We start from the raw sequence: 18,587 nt of genomic DNA, 5'->3' as shown, positions 1-18,587 counted from the left end.
ACTCAATCAACAGAACAAATGTACCAAAATGAACAAGACAGTACGTGTAGTCCCTGTGCGAACAGAACTGACCAGAAAACTCAAGAAACTAACTCTGATAACAATAACAACTGTAGTGTTATAAAGTCCAAATTCCCAAACTCAGAATGGAAGTAAATTGATAGAATTGCATCTAAAAATTTCTTACACTTAAAATGTGGCTTTTTAGATTGACAACATACCACATAATTTTTAAATGAGCTTCTTAACTGAACTCATTTACTAATCACTATAACCAATAGGATGGTGATGAATGATTGGCTGTGTCCAAGAACTAAAACATTTTGTTCCTTTAAGACCAATCAGTTCAATGACTTGATTGAAGGGTTTAATTAACATGTCTGATTTTTAAATCCAGCTCAGTGTTGTTATTTAATGACTTTAAAGGAGGCTTCATTCAACATATAAGCAAATATAAATTAATTATTCATTAATTCACTCATTTATTATCTGTAATCCAGTTCAGGTTTGCAGTGGGTCCGGAGCCTACTCGGGATCATTGGGCGCAAGGCAGGAACACAGCGTGGAGGGGGAACCAGTCCTTCACAGGGCGACACACACACACACCCCTATGGACACTTTTTTTGAGTCGCCAATCCACCTACCAACGTGTGTTTTTGGATCGTAGGAGAAAACCGAAGCACCCAGAGGAAACCCACGCAGACACAGGGAGAACATACCACACTCCTCACAGACAGTCACCTGGAGGAAACCCACGCAGACACAGGGAGAACACACCACACTCCTCACAGACAGTCACCTGGAGGAAACCCACGCAGACACAGAGAGAACAAACCACACTCCTCACAGACTTCTGTAATCACTCTATATGGGTGAGGCTCACAGAGGCTCCAGTCCCTACCTGGAATCATTGAGCAAAAGGCCGCCAGTCCATTTCAGGACAAGAGGTGCACATTTCACCTAAACTTTGAAACAGTTTAAAACAAACGTGAAATGGGTGAGACTTGGTGCCGTTAATGTCCCATTTAAGATATTTGCTGTTTGTCACAAATAAATCACTGGTTTCCTATTGGCTAATACACTGGTGTCCATCAACACATCATTATCAGATGTATAGATCCCAAATTTGTGCTTGTGGATACACTCTTATTTTCTTCACCTGTTTCTTCACCTGTGTGTATTCTGTAGACACACTCATGGGAGTGTCTCTGTCTCATCAGCATGCGTAATTTAACTCACCCAAAAGCACAATAAAAATCCACATAATGTTACCTGTCAAAATAAATCCTTGTACTGAATGTTACAATATCAAATTGTTTACCACCACTGTAATATTGATAAAGCACTGTTCAATATATTATGTAACATTTGCCATTCAAAATTTTGCTCTGTCATCCCTGAGCTTCACACAAGGCTGAAGAGGGATGGAGCACCAAAGCACATCCAAGCACAAAACATCCTTAGAGTAACCACTGCTGAAAGCCCGGAGCACAAAATAAAAGCAGAAAATCATCCGAGCTTCATTGACAAATGGCTTTTCTTTCCCAGGGCTACAGCACTCCGTCAAGTTTGCAGCGAGAAAAAAAAAACAAAAAAAAAAAAACGTAACAATCTTTGAAAGCATTCGTCATGAAAAGAAATCGAAGTCAAGCTCAGTGAGAACAGCCTGTCGCCTTCTTTTTATTGGCCATTGTTTCATTCTTTCAGAGCAGCTCACTTTCAAAGCACACCACATGTGAGTTGAAGACATGCGGCCCTGACGCTGCACACTCTGACCCAGAATAGATTTCTACCTCACACGGGGCACCTTTTTAATGGCTCGCCTCAGTCTCCCAAGATGGCGCTCTGTCAGTAAAAGAGCCACAAGGGATTCTCTGCAAGGACACATAGAGCAAATCAAACGCTGCCTTTCCTGTCCGTTGTGATCTGTCAAATATAGCTAAGAGCACTGCTTAGTGGAGATTCTGGCCCATAATCTGACCTGCCCTCACCATCCTGTAGCTAATTATACAGGCTTAAAGAAATACAGCGCAGAAGAAAGACTGAGGAATCACTTGATAAAACAGATTAACGGTATTAAATTATTTTTTTAGCTGTACAGATAGATAACAATAAAATAAACGGCAGATTCCTACTTTGAAAATCTGACTGGTTAGAGTTTAAAATATTGGTCCCAGAGCAGTCCATGACAAAAGATTGTCTCAGACTGGATGCAATAAAATAGCTTATTTTATTCATTTATTCATTTGTCTTTTGTAACTAGTGATCAGGGTAATGGTGGGGCCACAGAAACATTGTGCAAAAGGCAGAAGCACACCCTGGACAGAGCTCTAGACCACTGCAGTGCATGCGTCCGGTACTATTTAAATATGACATAGAATTGTATTGTTTTTACCAGTGAGGGAGCAACCATGTTGTAACATCAAATATGAAAAGTAGCGATAAACAATATGTCTATATTTAACATAAATAAAATATTTGGCTAAACTGCTTGGTAATAAATAACAATCAGTCAGATTGGTGGTGTTTAGTAGGGTAAAGGACTTGGTGAGTAAAAGCATGATCTAACCAGGGTAGTCCTACAGTATGAAACAGCTATGCTCAGATTAACCTATTTCTGAGGCTGACTTCAGCAGACATTGCAAGTGCATGAAGCTGTTCCTGTTATGCAACAACAGAGTGAAGCTGGGTCAGGCAAAGTAGCCCACTCTGTTTAACGACACAGTCTCAGAAGAGATAGCCATCACGCTCCACCAGGGATGCACAATGGGACGTCCCCAAAGCACCTAAACATGCCACAAAGACACAACCTATTGCTGGCTTACTAACACAGTATGTTACCCTACAGTCTTGTATATGTTACAGCATCTCTCAAAAGTGTTCAGTCTCCAATATTTGTCCATTCCCCAAACATATCAGGTTTAATTTTACAGCGTGAGTCATATCCCGCCCAAAGCATGTGACAGCTACATGTTTTTTTTTTTTTTGTACATTTCGCAACAACCTGGATTTTTGCACCTTAGAATTTGCCTGATTCACACCACTGATTTCAGAGGGCAAGTAAGCACAGAGCAGACAAGGCTTAATCCATGTCATTTGGCAATTTGTTTCAACCCTGCTAAGGCTCTAAATGAATTAGAAATGAACAAAAAAGGAGCAGACGGGGCAAGGAGCATCTCACCGGAGCCAATTAAAGACCTTTCATACCGTCATTATTGTTGTTTCAAATACATCATTCATCATTCTGCAGAGCCCATTGAGACATGATTCACAGTGTATAAGCCTATTTTCTCATGCACGATATGCATTCACCCAGAAATGACCAGCTGCTGCTGAAATGCATCGACATAAAAAAAATTCAAGAAAAGAAAAATTCTCAGATTCGGTCTCAAAATTAGGCCATTCATCACTGCACGCAACCCCTCACTGCAAATGAACACACACTGTTCTGGAGAATCTCAAGGGTCTGTTCTTATACTGACAGAATTTGCATGTGAAACAACATCCATACACTATGCTTGTGTTTTTTGTGTCCCCAGAAAAAAAATTTGGACTGATTAGCCCTCACAAATCTAGCACAGGCTACGACACTAGCTAGACTGGCCTTTCTTGTTAGCAGACTCAAAGAATTACAGACCCAGCTCTGGTAAGAGTGCTCCTAGACTCTAAAAATAAGGCTGATTTCTGTCAGCAGAAAGCATGCTGGGCATCAGAATTCACAGGATTGTTCGGAGCATGCAGAGCACAAACATGCCATTTCAGAGATAGCGGAACAGACAAGGTCTGGATCAGCTGCCATGTTGACATCAATTTATACATTCCACTGCCGGCTGATCCCCTCCATCTCCATCCATTCCTTTCCTCCTTCTCATTCCCACTCACTTGCTTTAGAGAAGGGCATGCAGGTATGGGCTTGTCAATGTACTCATATCAGCCAAATAATAGGCATCCCTTCAGTTCTGCTACGCCTTTCATATTTTCTGTAACTCTCCAGTGTATAAGACATAATATTAGTTGTATTCATTTAAATATTAATATACCCTAATATACCCTCAAATTTCCTGTTACAAATAATAATAATTTTGTATCTAATTAGTTCCTGCTGATTGGTGCACATTCAGATATTAGAAGTGGAATATAAAATATTGTAAAATATCCCAAACAAATAAAATATAAGTAAAATAATACCACTGGTTTCAAAGAAATTGCCATAACAGCCCCAGAGTAAAAAGACCAGAGAAAACCAGGGAACGGAGCTAAAACAATGGTGTTATTCATTGTTAAGTAACAAAACATGCCAGTAAACACAATGGGTGTTATTGAGGTTAAAAAATTATTGAGCCTATATACTGTTACTGATAAGTTGATAATATATTTATATTCAGGCCTAATATAGTGTGACTTTATTTGACTAGAAATATTTAAGTTTGGAGCTTAAATACTGTTTCTCTCTCTCTCTCTCTCTCTCTATATATATATATATATATATATGTATATATATATATATATATATATTTTTTTTTTTTTGGTTTTATTAGTGATTGTTAGCTGTTGCTAAATCTTAGCCCATTGTAGCATACCTACCAGTAAATGCAAATCCAAGACTAAAAAATGCAGTCAAGGTCTATATTTGAATCCTTTGATCTAGACATATTTTTTTAAAAATCCATATCTCACAGAAGAACAACTATCTATCTACAGAAGTTCCTAAAGCAACAGCAAAACAAAGCTATAGGGGTGCAATTCTAATGCAATACAGTTTGAAAAAATATAAACGCAACCACATAGTGAGACCACATTAAGACATTTTGTTCTATGCCTTCTCACCAATTCACAGCTGATGGTGATAAATGAAACTATGTTATTCTGTTTGCTAATATTCTTTTAGCAAATGTTCAAACCCTGGGCCTCTATCTACCCACTATGAGTGCAAATGTTTTAGAAAGTAGTGTCTCAGCAACAAGCTTTTGAGAAACTATCACTAATTTAACCTAGCTTTAAAAACTAAAGAAAAATAACATAATTGGCCACTGCTAGTTGCTCAAACTGTATATGTAATTAGCATATTGCCTGTAATCATCAAATGTATATGTACAGGGTGCATAGCACATAAATGGTGTGTTTAGGCTCATATACTAGTATTGTAGACTGAAACGGTCCTATTCTCAGCTGAAAAGCTAAGTATATCTGACCCTCTGTCTCCCTCTCATTCAAAGAACTGGGGAAACAGCAATCCTCTAAAGCCCTCTAAGTTCTCTATATTTTCTGTTGTTAAGGTGAAACATCATCCCGCCTGTCTGATAGGGTTTAAAATTGCCTTGGAGGATACATGTTGCTTTTACAGAGAAGCCTCAGTATGCTCTAAACTGCTGGATCACAAAGGTCATAAAATGGCATCTCTCTGAACACTGTTGCTAAAAGTTCAAATGATTTAGTGCTAAAATGCCTTTGGAAACCAAGCTCTGACTCAGCTCTGAAATCCCAAAAGCTACAGATTCATCTAAGGTCTATATTAATAGATCATTTCCTTCCGAGAGACTGTATTTCTCAGCTCATCTAGTTTGCAGAATTGTATTCTATTAGTTTCTGGCTAATTGCAGTTTGTTTAGTTGTCACTGCTGCTTACTGAGCAGCTCATTTGGGGACAATTACACATTTGGAAATCAGTGTAGACCTGTTGTCCCACCGTCCTGCAATATCTGAGCAAGATGCAGTAAAGGCTTTATATTAGTTAAGTTATTTTATGTTCTGTGTTTGTAGTTTACAGGAGAAAGGAAAAACTTCACAATTATCAATGTAAAAATAATAATTCCAACTATTTGGAGCATCTATTCATCATGACATTTTCATAAAACGTGAAGGACAGTTGCTATGTTGAAATCATGTAGTAAACTAAAAACTGACGAAAATGGGCATACACGTTTTCATTGGTCAGAGATGATACGCTAAAATATAAAGTTAGTAAGCTATAAAGTCGTTAGCTGCAGCATGAAATCATTATTTAGCAAGCAGTGCTCAGTGGGTACATACAAGTTGTTAACATGATTTGTGGGTAGATTGTGTAGTTGGAACTTGTATAACACTATATATAAAATATGCACAACACCTATATTGTTAGAAACAGTGAGCAGGTATAATTCAGAGTGACAAACATTGCTGATTTATTTAAGTACGTGAATAAGACCAGGCTGATATGTGAGGTAAATTTCCATTCTTGTTTGTTCGTTCAAAAAACTAGCTTGTGACTAAACTTAATGTAAATCCACAAATCCACATCTTTAGCTTGCATTTTTTTACAGCAAATAGTAGAGTGATTGTCAGAAAAGGCCACTGTTTGTATCAGCACTTGTCAAGCGAAGGACTAGGTATACTTTCAGTTGCACCCTGACCAGGCTAAAGTGTTGCTGCACAAAGGTCATGAAATAGCTTAGGATGGGTTTAAACACTAAAGGCTTTTGGATCTAAAGTCTGACTCAAAAACGGAATAATTTGAGGCTATAGATTCACAAGGCACAAGGAGAGAGAGAGAGAGAGAGAGAGAGAGAGAGAGAGAGAGAGAGAAACAGAGACAGATGGAGGGAGGCTGAGCTCCTCCTCAGCATACAGCCTTAAGAGGTGGGCTGGAGGATGCTCAAAGAGAAACACTAACACTTGTTATAGTCCAATTAAACCCTCCTTCCTGTCGCCTCGGTTTCGTAATCCCACTGGAGCTCAGGGAGAGTTGATGTTCTCTGGGGTGTCACTGTTAACAGAAATGGGTCAATGTCATCTGAAATAACTTCCGAAAACCCCATGTTCTTAAGTGTCTGCTTTGTACAAATTATTAAAGTTGCCTCGACAGCAATCACATCTGCTTTTTTTTCCAGTTCATGCATCTTATTGCCTGAATTTTGTCTGCTGAAATTGATACATTTATATAACTGTAAACAAAGTTATGAGGATAAAAATAGTGTACACGATGTATGGCCTAAAGGAACCACTGAATGACTTTTAGGGTTTACATTATGGCTGTCTACACTTAAACATGAGCCACTTGATATAAATCAATTGCCACCTAATTTTAGCACTGTAATCAATCTTCGACTGTGTGAGAAAACATTATTAGTGACTGGGCCAGTCAGGACAGGGATGTAATACACCACGTGTGCTTTCTATTGACTATTCATTAAAGACAAAGAAGTAAACAGAATGGCTGCTGATTTATACTTTCCTGGGTAAGGATTCAGATAAGCTGACCAATTTATAAGCCAACCTTCTATCTTCAGAAATCAAGACTTAGAACAGGTATGACATTACACAATTTATTACATACATAGCTAATTATATGTAGGTATTGGATGCTGTGCCATCCAAAGTTCCGCTGCTCAGAAATCAAACCCACTGGGATTTATACCTCTCTAGTCAATGTTTACCACTGAGCACTGTGACCATAAGCTCACACATGCCGTTGAATGCATTTCTACGGAGATTACACAAGCTGTATAAGTACAACTGAACATCTTTGTCCACAGAATGTCTATGTTCCTTTCAATAAATTACAAGAGAAAGTATTTTATATCATAGTACGCCATTCTTTTATCATAAACCGGAAACAATTTCAATTATTTCATTTAATTTTTCCCCATAAAATGTGTGACAACCTGCCCAACAACAAAATGCCCTTTTCAAACACATTGCAATCTCAGACCATGGCAAGAAATTCAAGGAGAATGTCTCAACAAATGCAGTGATCTGGGTACATCTGTCGGTGTGACACAGGTTCGCCCGCTTGTGAGAGGATAATAGAGTGGGTGAAGGATCAATCTCAGAAGTGCCTTGAAGCGTAAGAAAACACATGGGTCCTGACACGCTGTGGTATTCCAGGCATTCACAGCAACAGCACAGGCAACACTCTGACAGGTAAGTACGGATCTGACAGCAGAGCTTCTGAAGCTAACAGCTAACAGGGACACTGCACCTCTTCTTTTAGCTCTCTGACAGAGAAGCAAAAAACAGCTGTTTCTGCACTTTAATCTCTTCTTCCTCTTTACTAATGAGGTTCCTCAATGCTGCTGTCTCTTTTAGTTTGATGCGGAAGGAACACCAAGTACAATTATTCATAGATTTTTTTCAATCATTTACATTATTGTGAACAAGACAACTTATGAAGATATATACAATTTATACTTCAGGTGTTTCTTACTATTAAGATACCATGCCCATTTTATACCCATAGTGATTTTCATCTGATGCTTAAGGTAATAAAAAAAAAACATTGTTATTATGAATTTTCACAGACAGTGCTCTGGCACAGCCAATGGTGCCAGCAAAGATTAAAAAAAGATTAGTTTTCTTCATCAAGTGTTGTCTTGCTTCTCAATAAGCAGCTAAATGCATGAAAAGATCTACACCTCTTGAAAAATTAAAACCTCAAACCCTCTGAACATGTGGCCCACCCAGTGTCAGTCTTTGCATTATCTATGAGGAGTAAAATATAATACGGCATGAAAGATATTCTGCTGATCTCTTAATTGTTTTCAATGTTTGGTTTGTGTTTGGTGTGTAATGATATATCCTTCTGAGAGTGCACACATGTATTTCTTATGTTGAAAATAGGATGTAATAAAGTCAGTGAAATGCACTCCACCTGCGCCATTAACAGTTCAACTGTGTCACTGTGAAGAAAGTTCCTGTTCCACCTGCCATAATTCCAGCAATAACATCAAGACAAGGTTAAGCAGTAATGTGTTCTTCTGTGTGAACCGGCTTATAATACACACCACTTAGTCTTAAAGGTGGCTCAGTGAAGACTGGTAAGAGCACTTACCTTGTACACTTGTCCATATGTGCCATTTCCCACAAGCTCCACTAGCTCGAATATGCCTGCAGGGTCCTGGGGGAAAAATTGAAAAAAGAGAAAAAGATTAGCCACGATAATCTTTCTCACAAAAGCATCAAGGAGATTTGCTAGATAATCCATAGCATACAGATGCCGCCACTTCCTCCATGTTCCCTTCCTTGCATACCAACAAGGAAACACATTTTTTGACACTTAAACACTTTCCACTGAGAACACAATTAAGATGATGGTAGACAGAGGTAATTAAGAGCCCTCAAGCTTTGTTGGATGTTTATGATTAGTCCACTTATGGTTGAGAGATGGGACAAATCATGTTATAACAGTCTTTATCAGACTACAACATGCCTGTCTTATACATATTAATTAGGGACATAGAACACGGTGTATATTATTGTGTCATTCAGGACGAGGCTGATGATTGACAGACATTGAGAGATCACTGTATCATATACTATCAAAACATGAAATCTGTAAATTATTTTACCCATAATATTAATTATTCACTAGCATTTTTCCTGTCCCCATAATTAGACAGGATTAAAAAAAACTTAACATAAATTGCACCCACACCACAAGTCAATGGGTAGCTGCGAGATAATCCACAGTGCAATACAGAGGCTGCAGATTTAAATTAGACTGAAAAATGCTGTAATATTCCTGGAACATCCCTCTATTTTATGTCACTTGATTTTACCAATGACAGCCAATTTCCTCTTGCCCTTATTTTGACTAACCACACAATGCCGCCTAATGAGTCAGCGCTGCATCACCAGAGAATCAGTGTGATTTCAAGCTTCAAGGACAAGAATTTCAACCTGAATGACTATTAGCTAAAAAATACAAAAAAAATCACAAGTTACATTCAAGGCACATTTAGAATTGTCCTCCTTCCTGTTTGCCTCGTACATTTCAACAGCGAAATGAATAGAAGTCAATAATCCCATTCAAACAGGAGGTGAAAAGAATTATGACATCAGGGCCTCTTGTCAAAACGGAGCTGAAGTAAAAAGAGCCTGCACCATTTGCATTGGCGTGTGCCACTTATCACAGCTGACAGAAAGCAGTGTGCATCAGCAAGCATGAAACGCATGAAAAAGCACGTAAATAAATAACGCAACAAACCTCGAACAATGAGCATGAATAGACAAGTTGCCATGGCGATCCAAAAGTAGCTGTCATTTAGGGCACCAAATGGGGAGTCTTTATAAAAGTTGACACTCTGCACCTATTATGTATGTATTATAACAAAGAAGAATGTGATGAGAACGATAAAACAAAACGCGAACTAAAGCTAAAAGATGATAAATAGTTAATGGAATTTAAAGTCTCCAGCACAGCCTGGTGGATGTAGTGGTTGGTGGATCTTGTGGTTCCACAGATTTATTGGCAAAACCTGCCATTAAAGTGTTGATGTTCAGGAATTATTTAAATTCGAAGCTCCTCACACAACTGCTTTGTAACTCAATCACACACATTTAGCCACACATACATGAATCCTATAAGGGGGTGTTACAAGTACTTCTATGTTTTGGTGCTTTATAACAATAAGATTATTGTCCTTGTATTAGTAAAGATCAAACCCTAGTATGAAGAAAACCTTTAATTCATTCATAGATCTATAAGATAATCAAAGAAAATGGGCTCTGATGTGCCTTACAAGTTAATCAGACAAATACTGAAAAGGCTGAATTACATAGTGCAATGTGGCTCAGTAACGGAAAGGCCAGGACTTTTCTTGTTGAGGAAATTTCCAATATTACAGCACATTTAATATAATGGCTTCTTTGCTGTACTTGTTTAATTAAAAAAAACAACAACCTAGGGTTAGAATCTGAAACTATGAGTCTGGGAAATGCCAATCCTGTGCTACACATTAATACCATTACATTATATTTCTTCTGCTTGAATCAGTTTAATTTGGACCAAGAAACCCTTTACAATTCCAGGCTTATTATATCCTCAGGCTTTTTCTTCAGAACACTGCAAACTGACAGTGCTATTTTTCAGTTAAAAAAGTGTGTAATAGAACCTGCCTATGTATTAATTATAAAGCAGGTACTAAAATTTTTAGCTCCTTAAAATAATTATCAGTATCTATTACCAGACTTTCATATAATTTGGGCTCCACTCTCTCTCAAGGTCCAGAATCTACACGTACACCTAACATTAACATAATTTAGGAGGAAGACTTCTATTCTGTAATATTTTCTGGACAGCTGACAGGTGCCTCATGAATTTCAACCAAGAGCAAAGAAGCTGACTTTCAAAAAGACACTTGAAGATGCATCCTCTGAAATAAACATGAGTTTTCAGCATGCAGATATTATCAGTGTATCTTGACATGTGGAGTATTGCCTAGCATAGCAGAGGGTGGGCAGGCTGCAAAAAGCTTAGCCAGATTCTTTAAAACACAGCGTGACTTCTAACACCCAGCCATTAAGCACGTGTGGGAAAACTAGGTCAAGCAGACCACTAGGCACTGTTTGGATTCCATCATAACATCATGATCTCTGGCCTACATCAGGATGGCCAAAGGTCTGGGCTTATGGGTGGGAGTCTAATTTGTCCTATCCTGAGACTGTATTAAACCAACCAACATTTCAAGCCTACAAGTCTGAATCAGGCCCCTAATGAAAGCCCCCAAAAGCTCAGACAGCCTTATGCTACTGAAATGTCTGAACTGAAAACACTACACACTAGCTGGTGTAAAGAGCCAATGTTACTTTGAAACAGAATACAGTTTCTGAAGAAGTGTCCTGCAAACATATCCATGCAGCCATATTTAAAAAAAAAAACGAACCCATTCATGTTATGAGCCAAAAATAATGGCAATAAATTTCACCTGTCAGTTTTACTCTGAAATCTAAAACATAATTAGATTTACCATGACAAGACAACATACCCCTTTGTGTAGCTTATTCTGAGCTGCCTGAAGATTGAAGTTTTATCATAGCTAGAAAACAGCTGCTATGTTGGCCTAGTTAGTTAGAGCAGCCTTGTGGAATACCTAATGATAAAAAGACCAGGATGGCCTGAGGGGCCCGTTTTAAAAATACAAAGCAGTCCACTGGTCTACACTGGCTCTCATTCTACTACAACTGTTAGGTTATAAAACTTTGTCAAAGCAGAACCATACATTTATTTTAGGCCATGTACACAACATTTAGAGGGTGGGTGTCACTCTTTGCTGGTATTAAAAACACTTTTGTTTAAAACAGACAGTGACTAAATAGTACACGGCTTGATTTATATTAATACATCTATGTCCAGATTTCTGAACGCACTGCATATAATCATTTTTTCTAAATTCTTCCTAATAATACTGCGAGTTGCCTGAACCAGCAGCTTAGATCTCAGCATACCTAATTCAGCGCACTGTTAATTTGTCCCAGAATCAGTGCAGAAATGCACCCTGCCCTGCACATGACCTTTTATAATTCAGATACTGGGAACAGGAAAGGTAAATGGAAGGCCGCCATGTTTGAGCATCTATTCTGGGATTCTGGGCAGGGATTATAGCAGCGCGATTTTTTTTTCTCCTGCCAAACGGTGTGAATTTCCTCCAAATCTCACCCACACAGACAGGTAGGCAGAGACTACGGACTGTACAAACCATAAAGAGGGACAATTCACCTGCTTCAGCCCAGGCTTGGTAAAACAAGAGAATGGCTGTGCCTCCCACGGCCAGCCGTTAACAGGCTGATTTCCCAGGGAAGTCTGGAGCTGCATTCAGCAGCCTTAAATTACACACCATTACTGCTGTTCCTTCCTCCATTACAGGGAAATAACACCATAACTCAGCCTGTTTTAAAAGAGAGTATATTCGAGCTCAGAAGAAACGAGTGCTCCTTTCCCTGGGCGATAACACTTCAGGCTTTGCCCAGGACCAATAACTGCCCATAGCAGGGCTAGTACTGCACAATGTATAGTCTGTTAACCCTAATAAAGTTGAAAAGAATTCAGTTTGTTCTGCTTTACTATTCATATAGGATCATTTTTATTTTTAGACAAACTGAGTTAGGCAAACAAATAATATATTTACTTTCTATTTACATTCTCTATCTACAGATTTACGTCAAACTATGCCTCACTTCACAAAACAAGGCTGCATACACGTCAGTAGCTTTTCTTCATTGTTTCAATGACCTAGAAATGAAAAATAATTTCTAATGAATGAAAGGTAATAACTGCCAGGGACAACTGACCTCTAAAAGCTGACATTGGCTTTTGTGATACAGATATATTATACAAAAGAGTCTCTAACCCATCACAAAACTGCTTTATGTGATCTATGTAATCAACGTAATTTATGTTTACTATCTATGATCTAACTATGATCCAGGATCCAAAAAAAAAACAGTACAGGTCAATTGGTCACATCAAAGATTCACATATGTGTTATAATGCATTCATAAGGCTTCTTCATTAATCATATGCACAAGCAGAATTGTAACACAGTGTTCCGTTTTATTGCGCAGGTTTGAGCAGTATTGCTAATTGTGTAAACTGTGTGATGCACAGACATTGAACTGTGAAGATCAGAGCATCAGACAGGGTCAATCACTTACAGACCAGGGAGAGATTAATGTAGGTTTGAGCTTCAGAAATACAGTCTTCTATGCTTAAAATTAAAAACAGGTCTACCTGGTTATCAAAAGAGACTTGAACTGTAATTTATAGAAAATAATTGCAAATGAAATCACAATATCCACAAATAATTCAGCCCATCTCTTCAGGATTTTATAAAGTGCACAGCAATATTAGCTACTGTAATCTTATATATGTAATATATATTAAGTAACATGCTTCCGTTAAATTTATATATCTGTTCAATCTGAAAACGTGCCAAAAACCTGATATACCGTTCCAAAAATATGCGACGCCCACTCACGGAGAGTTTCCTTTGTTTTGGGTCATTTTCCACATACAGTAATCCCTACTTATTAAGTAATGCTACTTCGCGGTTAAACTTTCATGGATTCGCTACTTCGCAGGTTTTCTTATGGTGTGTAAATTAAAAGTATTTTTTTATTATTATTTACATGTATTAGACTAGGCCTATAGGTGACAAAATATATCATTTACAAGTATTTCATACGTACATGTATTGTTCATGTCCACATCCGACTGAAATTTACTGACGCTAAATCACAACTTAGGAATTACTCTATTAAAGAAACTGGTGGGATTTCACATGTAGTTCCAGCTGAAAAACATTATAGAATGACGGTTTAATGCAAAGGGTGAGTTGTTAACAGTAACAGGGAGGGTTTTAAAAGTCCAAATATTCGTTAAATACATTAAAAAATCTTTCCTCTACTTTGCGGAAATTCGTTTTTCGTGGGTGGTCTTGGAACGCATCCCCCGCGAGAAACGAGGGATCACTGTATTGTGAATGTACATACACGTCAAAAGTTTGGACATCTTCTCATTCAATGGTTTTTCTTTGTTTTTTATTATTTTCTACATTGTAAATGAATATGGAAGACATTAAAACTATGAAGGAACACATATAGAATTGTGTAGCAAACACAAAAGTGTTAAACAAATCAGAATATGTTTTATACTTTAGTTTCTTCAAAGTAGCCCCCTTTTGCTTTGATGACAGCTTTGCACACTCTTGGCTTCATCAATTAGCTTCATGAGGTCATCACCTTGAATGGTTTTCAGTGAACAGCTGTGGCCTCATCAAGAGTTAATTTGTAGAACTGCTCCCTTCTTAATGTGTTTGAGACCATCACTTGGGTTGTGCAGAGGTAGGAGCTCTATATACAGCTCTATACAGTAAATAGCCCTATTCCACCAATGACTAATGAGAAGATGCATCCAAACATTTGACTGGTACTGTACTTAACATTCCTAGCTATCTAGCTTAGGACATTACTGAAGTGAAGTAAAACATTCTGCTGTACTCTATGGCCTTTTTTTTTCTTTTGGCTTATCAAAGGCTTTTGGTACTGCACCAACAGCCAAAGGAAAAAACACAGTTGTATTTTTACAATGCTAAAAGTTTTGGTGAACTGGAAAAAATGTCCAAACAAAACAGTATTTGTTATAGCAGTGAATGTTCTGATAGAATCACAGAGATTTTGATTAACGTCATAGATGTTCTCGTTAAAGAGGAGCTGAGCATGTTCTGACAAACCATCACATTCATACTGTCTGCCAAATGCCATTTTTATGAACACCATATTTAACCACGTCGCACACAAATTTTCTATTATATAAAACATCACATATAGTGCAGTATTAAAGAAATCAGTGATGTGTTACTGTATTTCAGCACAATGAAGCTGGTATTTTATTGAATCTGAATATATTTGGATCTGATTCATCTACAAAAAAAAAAGGCGCAGGTGCTGACAAAAAAAAACAAAAAAAAAACGGTGGAACTCCACAAGTGTAGTTCCTTTTTTTAGGAGCTATTTTCAAACAACTAAAGCTAACACAAGGAACTTTACAAACAATAAAAATGACCTTTTAAAACAATTTGTATGCAAATATAAAAATTGGTAGAAAAAAACACTACATTATTCAAGAAGGCGGTACAAATCATGCCCCAGGGCTGAACAAAATATGGCCCAGACGTTTCAAACGAAACCAAAGACAGCAACAAAGAAACTAGTGAAGGAGCTGGAGGCATCAGGTATGAAACTGTCTACATCACTGTAGCTTGAAAGGCTGCTGTGTAAGAAAGAAGCCCATACTCTGTGACTGGCCTAAAAAATCCAGACTGAAGTTTGCACATGATCACCAGGTCAGAAGAATCAAACAGAACTGTCTGGTCATAAGCAATAGCTTTGTGTCTGTAGGGCTGCACGATATTGGAAAAAACTGACATTGCAATATTTTTCCTGAGATATATATTGCAATATAAAGAATGTCACACACTACAAATAACAAAAAAACTGTGTATATAAAAATTGGACTAAAATAAATTATATTGTGTAGATATAAACTGATTCTGGTTGATATGTCATGGTAAGACTGGTCATTGCCATTTAACACTGCAGCATTTGTGTGTGCATCTCTCTCTGCTCCTCTGGAATAATTTTTTAAAATATTTTTAAATTAGGGCTCATAAAGGTGGGGCACTCTCATAGATCCTGGGACCTTGGGTTGTGGGTTCAAACCCAAGACTTGCCTCAGGTGACTGTCTGTGAGGAGTTTGGTGCGTTCTCTCAGAGTCTACATAAGCTTCCTCTGGATGCTCTATTTTCCTCCCATAATGATTAATCAATGAATAATCAATGATTCCAGGCAGGTTCAGGACCCACCACAACCCTCGTTCTTGATAAAGAGGCTACAGAAAATGAATGAATGAATGATATAGTCAGTACTACAGAAAACTGAAAACGCTTCAGTGAATAACATAACAAAAGCGAGATCAAATCTCTCACATTATAAATGTTAATCCTGTGTGGCAATGCAGCTATGTGTTGCCTCAACATGTCGCCTAGGTCTAGAACACAATGTCCAAAAATCGACACATTTGTTAAGTCTTGTTAGAAACCTGTTTGTTTTTCTGATCTATATGTTATTTACATGTTGTGGCGAACCTTTTGATGCTGAAGAATCAGGGAGGTGTGCTGTAATCTTGGACCGATCTATGTTTACATACTAGACTGTCTACTACATTTAATAAATACTTTCGTCACAAGTGAAAGTATTCAGTATTCCATGACCGTAATCTATGCTGTTGCTAGACTCGTGTAATTGTTTATAAACCAGCAATTGTTTTTAACAGAAGCTTGATTATTTCTTTGCCCAATTTCAACCTCAAAAATAGACTGCTTTACTGGCAGTGACACTTCTATATGCAAACACTGCAATTATCCACACATGGAAATGTGTCTTTTCTGCATGCATCCAATGAAACAACAACAACCAACTGGCCAAGAGACAACTGTGTGCAGCTATGTTTCCTATTGCTTATGGTCCATGGTACTACAACCAAATGTTAAAATGGCCTCACTCTCCGATCATTTACTGTGTACGCTGCATACAATCTAGGGCTATGAATGTGTATTCGAGTACTATGAAACCTGTTCCTCATACCAGTATTTGAATATTAAAATTACAACTTGGGTTTTGCTTCTGCACATAGTTAAAATATACAGGCCAGTAATTCAGGCAAAAACTAGATTTAACAGGGTTGTACAATGTGACTGTTTTGTTTGCGTTTAAAATTATTCATTCATTCATTCATCTTGTGTAATTGCTTCATTCGGATCAGTGTCGCAGTGGGTCTGGAGCCTACCAGGAATCATTGGGCACAAGGTAGGAACACACCTTGGACAGGGCACCAGTTCAGCACAACACACTCACCAAGTCACTCGCACTTTCACACCTGTGGACAATTTCACACATTCATCCAGTCACAAGAACACTCACAACTGTGGAAAATGTCTCTGTGGGAGGAAACCAGACATCCAGAGAAAGCCAATGCTGATGCAGGCACCAAACTCCAAATAGACAGTGAATCAAGGCAAGGATTGAACCCAAGACCCTGTGACCCTGGAGCTGTGTGGTAGCACCTGTAGTACCACAATGCTACTGGCTTTTACAGTTAAGTAAATATATTATATATTATACTTTGCCACTATTATTGCAAAGACTGCATGAACAATCTCAGTGTGACCTCTACAAACCAACATCGAGGTACATCATACACTGGAGAGAAAAAAACCTAGATAAATATTCAAGGATCATGTCAAAACAGTGTTGCACAAGCTAGCTCCCGAGTTAGCTCATCTGAAGTAGCAGCTTCATTATTCAAACTTCATCAGACACAGAAACCTACTGGTTGACCCGGTTCATTTTGAATTTGGTTTGAAATGTACTTCATCTATTACAGACTTTAAATGTTAATTTTTATCCTGGTTGTGCTATTGGAAAGCCCAATATGGTCAAATCCATATTCCCCAAGGTTAATCTGTAATCTTTAATTGTATTATTCGGAATACACATCCCCAGTAATTAGTCACGAAAAATCTATGACACAAAGAGATATATAGTACATTTCACGGTACTCTGTACATGATATTACAAAAAAAGTTTATATTCTACAATATTTATTCAACCAATCAAGTCAAAAGTTTAGAGTCTCAAGCCCTTCACTCCAACAGTGAATCATTGCTCACAGACATATGAATCAAACACCATGAACCTATATTACTTATGGGAAAGTATGTATGGGCATGTAAATGGTAGGTGTACCTATTAAACTTAAAACTAAGGCTCTAAAATGGATTTGTTTTTCTGTTTTAGGGCACTCTTACATATTGAGTTACAAAGGGAGTGAAACTATGTGCTCATATTTTCTAGAGAAAAATAGTTTACACAGCAAATTCTTCAGTGTTAAATCAACACTATTAGTGTTAACACTGACAGTGTTAAATTATTACACTAACATTGTTCATTTAACACTAATAGTGTTGATTTAACACTGGTGAATTTGCTGTGTAGGAATAAAACATACCAATAGAACAATATCTGGAGTACCTTTTCACGTATTGCACTGAAGTAAATCTAATTAAACAGGCCTGCCAATGCTCTCCCAGCAATGAAACATGCTGACAGTATATAGGATATTGCATAATGATGACATTGTGTAATATGAAATAAACACTACAGTTAAAAATAAAACTTAAAATATGATCGACCTACCAGTATTGTAGAGCTCTACACATTTCAATATTAAAGCTGGAGGGGGTGTCCTTTATTAAGAACACTTTTTGTGTTATTT

General features: G+C 37.7%; 1 protein-coding gene across 4 annotated transcripts in view; it reads right to left on the bottom strand.

The window, feature by feature from the left end:
- The window catches only part of tnikb (TRAF2 and NCK interacting kinase b), a 65,405-nt gene that overhangs the window by 40,316 nt on the left and 6,502 nt on the right, over nt 1-18,587 (bottom strand). For all 4 annotated transcript variants that reach the window (XM_066660954.1, XM_066673591.1, XM_066666756.1 and 1 more), the window contains exon 2: nt 8,807-8,872. In XM_066660954.1, coding sequence (XP_066517051.1) covers nt 8,807-8,872 — 66 coding nt within the window. The remainder of the gene's footprint in view (nt 1-8,806; nt 8,873-18,587) is intronic.

The sequence above is a fragment of the Hoplias malabaricus genome, chromosome 1 (assembly GCF_029633855.1).
Source record: "Hoplias malabaricus isolate fHopMal1 chromosome 1, fHopMal1.hap1, whole genome shotgun sequence".
In the NCBI taxonomy this organism is placed as follows: Eukaryota; Metazoa; Chordata; class Actinopteri; order Characiformes; family Erythrinidae; genus Hoplias; species Hoplias malabaricus.
Note: the sequence above shows the minus strand (reverse complement) of the source record. Positions and strands in the feature narration are given on the sequence as shown.